The sequence below is a fragment of the Nomascus leucogenys genome, chromosome 1a, assembly GCF_006542625.1.
Source record: "Nomascus leucogenys isolate Asia chromosome 1a, Asia_NLE_v1, whole genome shotgun sequence".
Classification (NCBI taxonomy): domain Eukaryota; kingdom Metazoa; phylum Chordata; class Mammalia; order Primates; family Hylobatidae; genus Nomascus; species Nomascus leucogenys.
The window spans coordinates 46,825,477-46,831,226 of NC_044381.1; the positions used below are offsets into that span (position 1 = coordinate 46,825,477).

The 5,750-nt window shown below is 54.6% G+C and overlaps 1 protein-coding gene across 1 annotated transcript; it reads left to right on the top strand.

Annotated features, from left to right (window-relative positions):
- Positions 1–465: 465 nt before the first annotated feature.
- GAS1 (growth arrest specific 1) lies at positions 466–5,522 on the top strand. Its single transcript, XM_012500633.2, has one exon. The coding sequence runs from the start codon at positions 3,100–3,102 to the stop codon at positions 4,138–4,140; it is 1,041 nt and encodes a 346-aa protein (XP_012356087.2). The 5' UTR covers positions 466–3,099; the 3' UTR covers positions 4,141–5,522.
- The last annotated feature ends 228 nt before the right edge of the window (positions 5,523–5,750 follow it).

A 5,750-nucleotide genomic window follows, 5' to 3' on the forward strand; every position in this document is an offset into this window, starting at 1 on the left:
TGGAACTCTATTATGTAGAGTGAATCGAGTGGGGAAAGTGAGTAAAAGCAAGATTTTCAAGTTTTCCTGAAAATGGGATAGCGACTGAGTAGGGACATGGAGTCTAGAAGGTTTTACTATTATTTTTTTAAAGATAGGAGACAGCATAGCTTATTGTGGTGAATGGAAATGACACAGTAAAAAAGTGGGCTGAGAACCCCTCAGGCTTGCAATGCTAATGCTATGTGACTGGGATGCAGAGGTCCCCAAAGCATGCAGAGCTCTTGGGTCTCCCTTAAACCCCACTGAGAGCTGTATCAAGGCCAAGGTGGGGCAAGTGTTACCAAACACACAACAACAACACAGAAAAGAAACATGTTAACTTCGAGAGCAGTGGTTCTCAAAGTTTGAGAGCAGCATTCCCTGAGAACTTGTTAGAAATGCATATTCTTGGGACCCACCAGTCCAACTGAATCAGAAACTCCAAAAACTAGGGATCTGAGTTTTCGGATATGTGCTAAGGTTTGGGTCCCACTATTCTACAGGAACGCAACAAAAATTCAAGTAAAGATGAAACTGAGTGCTGACTTTGTTCCTTACGGGCCTAAAATAACAAAGCTTTAAAGACAAGAGGGGCTTTTTCAACTGTCTAATTGGCTTCGACCCTTATCTGTGAGGGATCCCAGACACACAGAAGGTGTCCGAGTTGTCCAAGTCCTCCAGGCCGGACTGAGAGGACAACTCCAAATAATAGGAAAAAAAAGAGAGAGCGAGCCAGGGATATGGTTGTTTTGATGTGCCATGAAGTTGCAGCCTTTCTGGATTTTTTTAGTATCGATTTATATTGCTGTTTGTCTACTAATACTCAAATCAGAGCAAGACGGTCCACCTTACCTCAATCTGGTTCTTTTAAGGTTTGATTTTGGTTTTGGGGACTGCAGAGGTGCAGCTTCCCACGGCAGACCAAGCGCCTCTGAGGAACGTAGCAGCCTCAGCAGGCACAGGAAGATTTCCCGCAGCCGGAGGAATCTCCTAGTGCTGGGCCTCCGTGACTTTTGCCATTTCAAATTCACTTGGCCTCTAGGGAGAGGCGGACAGCCCGACGCTGAGCGCGTTGGAGCCCCGGCTCCCTCTGTTTCTGGAGAGGAGATTTAGCCTTAATTTTTGTGACAGATGGAGTTGATAGTCTCTCCACGGAAAGGGGAGGAAAAAAGCGCCAGTTTTTGACAGGCCGCAGACGCCCGCTGCCTCTGGTGGCCGAAGGCTGCGTTGCGCCCCAGTTAAGGTAGCTCGGAAACTCCCGCGCCGAGAAGGCAGAGTTTCCTCTGCAGAGCAGCCTCGCTTAAATGTAGTGAGGGGCTGAAACTTACACTTTAATATAAACCCTTGGTGCGTGCCCATTTATCTCCTTCTTCTGTCTTGTGACTGCGGCCAGGTGGTACTTGCTCGACATTCTTGAATATTTTTAATGCTATTCAAATTTTTTCATTACTGCACGTGTTGCAAGCTTATCTTCCTAAGAAATTATTTCGGTCGATTGGATTTCGGTCTTGCAATTTGAAAACGATGCCTGGCGCACAGGCGGTACCTGCCAGATGGCCTAGCTGGGGCTGGGGGGTGGCGGGCGGGTAGTGAGCATCTCATCAACATCTCCCTAATAAAGTGTGTGCTTCTTTCTTGTATGCTTCTTTAAAAAAGTTTCAGTCTCACATTTTATCTCCGGATTCTCCCCTTCCCCTCTGTGGTGATCGAGACCCAAAGACAGGGAGCCTGGAAGATAAACTGAGTTCTGAATCCAGTCGAAAGCACAGATGGGGGCCAGCGAGAATTAATAAAACTACAAAAAAAAAAAAAAAAAAGAAAGAGAAATAGAAAAAAGAACGAAACAAAAAAGGCCCGTGGCTGAGCCGGATGCAAACATCTGCCCCTAAGCCCTGCCCGCTGATTCTGTGCGCGAGCTGGGGGGCTGCATATCCGAGCCTCCTTAAGAGTAGGAGGAGCTCCGGGCCTCCGTCAGGCTCCCTAAGCCGTTCCTTTCAAGCCCTGAATGCCTGAATGTGAGCTGCCCACCACCCTACCGCCCTCCCCCACTCCGCAACCCCACTCCAGCGGCTTGTAAAAAAAAAAAAAAAACTTTCAACAACAACAGGCAGGACCAATAGCATCTCGGAAAGCCGGGAAAGGGGGCCGAGCAAAGGGCGAAAGAGAGTGGAGAAAGGAGAAAGCGGGCAGGCTCGGAGCGCGCGGGGCCGGGGCTCGGCGAGCCGGAGGAGCGTTGCTAATGTTTTTGTTTGTTTGCTTTTCCATGCATGCATAATGAGGGGGCACCGCGGCACCACGCGGGGGCTCCCGGCCCACTTTTGTATTTAAAGCCTCGCTGCTAACGAGTCTGCAGCCGGGCTCAGCGGATCCGCTCCCCGGGCTCTTGGTCACCCGAAAAGCCGCCGCCGAGTGAAGCCAGGGAGCCGCTCTCCGGCAGCGCCGACTTTCTTGTTCTCCCCGCGCCTCCCGGAAAGAGCTCCCCGGGGCTCGGCGGAGGCCGGGGTTGCCGCGGGCGGAGGGGGAGGGGACGCGGGGCGGCCGGGCCGCGGGAAGGCGGGCAGCGCGCGGACGCCGGGCCAGGAAACGGCGCGATGCGAGAGACCGCGGCGGCGGTGGCGGCGGCTCGGCACTGAGCCCAGGAGGAAGGAGCCACCGCGGCCGCAGCGCGAGCAGCCGGCGCGGGGACAGCCGGCCGCACAACGGATCTGCAGGCGCGGAGCAAAATGCACCCGCCGCGCCGCGCGGTCCTGCAGCCCCGCCACGGCCCCGCGGCCCGCACCCCCCCGGGGCGACAGTAAGCCTCTCCCGCCACCACCGGGGGCCGAGCGGAGGGCTCTCGGGTGGGAGAGCGGGACCAGATCTCGGCAGCTGTTCATTTTCAGGAAGCCACCGCAGCCGGAGCGAAAGGGGACCTTCTGCCACCAGCGGGGCATCAGCCAGCGGCGCGCATGGATTTATGAAGACACTCATGCAAGAAGTGGGCAGGACTTGGACAAACTTTTCCACCGGCTCCGCGTCCGCCGCTCCCCGCGCTTCGTCTCCTTTCCCCTCCTCTCCCGGCGGCCGCCGCTGCCCGCGATGGTGGCCGCGCTGCTGGGCGGCGGCGGCGAGGCCCGCTGGGGGACCGTGCCGGGAGCCTGGCTGTGCCTGATGGCGCTGCTGCAGCTGCTGGGCTCGGCGCCCCGGGGCTCGGGGCTGGCGCACGGCCGCCGCCTCATCTGCTGGCAGGCGCTGCTGCAGTGCCAGGGGGAGCCGGAGTGCAGCTACGCCTACAACCAGTACGCCGAGGCGTGCGCGCCGGTGCTGGCGCAGCACGGAGGGGGTGACGCGCCCGGGGCCGCTGCCGCCGCTTTCCCGGCCTCGGCCGCCTCCTTCTCGTCGCGCTGGCGCTGCCCGAGCCACTGCATCTCGGCCCTCATTCAGCTCAACCACACGCGCCGCGGGCCCGCCCTGGAGAACTGTGACTGCGCGCAGGACGAGAACTGCAAGTCCACCAAGCGCGCCATTGAGCCGTGCCTGCCCCGGACGAGCGGCGGCGGCGCGGGCGGCCCCGGCGCGGGCGGGGTCATGGGCTGCACCGAGGCCCGGCGGCGCTGCGACCGCGACAGCCGCTGCAACCTGGCGCTGAGCCGCTACCTGACCTACTGCGGCAAGGTCTTCAACGGGCTGCGCTGCACGGACGAATGCCGCACCGTCATTGAGGACATGCTGGCTATGCCCAAGGCGGCGCTGCTCAACGACTGCGTGTGCGACGGCCTCGAGCGGCCCATCTGCGAGTCGGTCAAGGAGAACATGGCCCGCCTGTGCTTCGGCGCCGAGCTGGGCAACGGCCCCGGCAGCAGCGGCTCGGACGGGGGCCTGGACGACTACTACGATGAGGACTACGATGACGAGCAGCGCCCCGGGGGCGCGGGTGGTGAGCAGCCGCTGGACGACGACGACGGCGTCCCGCACCCACCGCGCCCGGGCAGCGGCGCTGCAGCAGCTGGCGGCCGCGGGGACCTCCCCTATGGGCCGGGGCGCAGGAGCAGCGGCGGCGGCGGCCGCTCGGCGCCCCGGGGCGCCTGGACCCCACTCGCCTCCATCTTGCTGCTGCTGCTGCTTGGGCCGCTCTTTTAGCCCTCGCGCCCCTCGCCGTTGGCTGCGGGAGAGCCCGCGTCCCACTCCCGTGCTCGCCTCGCCCCCGCGCCGGGCACCTGTGGCTTGGGACAGATAGAGGGAATGGTTGGGGATACTTCCCAAAACTTTTTCCAAGTCAACTTGGTGTAGCCGGTTCCCCGGCCACGACTCTGGGCACTTCCCCTGAAGCTCCTCTCCGGAGCTTGACTTCTTGGACCTCCTCCCCCGCCCCAATTCCAAGCTCCAGAAACTCCCAACTCGTCTGCCGTCCAGAAACCTAGCTGCAGTGTTCAGGACGTCCGGGAGGAAGCGAGCATGTGGGGGACAGAACAGTAGTCCTGGACTCGAAAGGGAAGGTGCTGACCAGTGGGGCCTTAGCAATTTGAAGGGATGGGAAGGAGAAATTATATTTGCAAAGGGGCTGTCTATTAGCATATTTCCTTTGAGGGGGGAAAAAAAGTGCCAGTATCGACTTTTATAGATTGTGGCCAGTGAGGATATTACAATCCTATGTAAACAGAAAAGTCCCACTTACCGATTCATTCTTTCACTGTTTGTATCAACGCCCAGAATTCTCAGTGACGTGGGGGTGAGGGTGGGTGGCGATTGCCTTAGAGGGAACCCCTAAGTTGGTTTTGGATACGTTTGAGCCCTTGACCTTGCTACCACTCTGATCTCTTAGCACATTTCTTAGGATTAAGGGTCCAAAAATGCTGATCTAAGGGGTTGCCATGGTGTTGAACAATGCAACTTTTTATTTAAAAAAGCTCTGCACTGCCATGTATGAAAGTCTCTTTATGATGTTTGTTTTTTTGTCATTTTTGTTCTTTACATCAAGAAATTTTATGTTTAAATATGCGGAGAATGTATATTGCCTCTGCTCCTATCAGGGTTGCTAAACCCTGGTACATCGTATATAAAATGTATTAAAACTGGGGTTTGTTACCAGTTGCTGTACTTTGTATATAGAATTTTTATAAATTGTATGCTTCAGAAATAATTTATTTTTAAAAAGAAATTAAAAGTTTTAAACTCACATCCATATTACACCTTTCCCCCCTGAAATGTATAGAATCCATTTGTCACCAGGAATCAACACCCACAGTCCATTGTGAAGTGTGCTGTATTTAGAACAGTCTTAAAATGTACAGTGTATTTTATAGAATTGAAGTTAACATTCTTATTTTCAAAAGAATTTATGGACGTTGTAGAAATGTACAAATGCATTTCCAAACTGCCTTAAACGCTGTATTTTTATAGACATGTTTTTTAAAAATCCTAAGTTTTAAAATAACTATGGATTTGTGTATTTTTTTGGTTATTTGTTTTATTAAAACATGTACATCAGTAAAGAGTTTTAAACAATGAATATGGTGTAGTTACTTTCCAGAGTTACACTGTGGTTAACCCAATAATGGGTGAGGAGGGGGGTTGAGGGGGCACTGAGAATCTATCAACCATCAACTGAAATGAAAATACAGTACAAGACAAGAAATGCAGGGTATTATTTCTGCCTTTAATTTAATGAACAATTAGACATCTGTAAATGAGGCAGCCAAAAATATATAATTGACTGGCCTCTATTGGTGTTTGCATTTGTGGAGAGAATT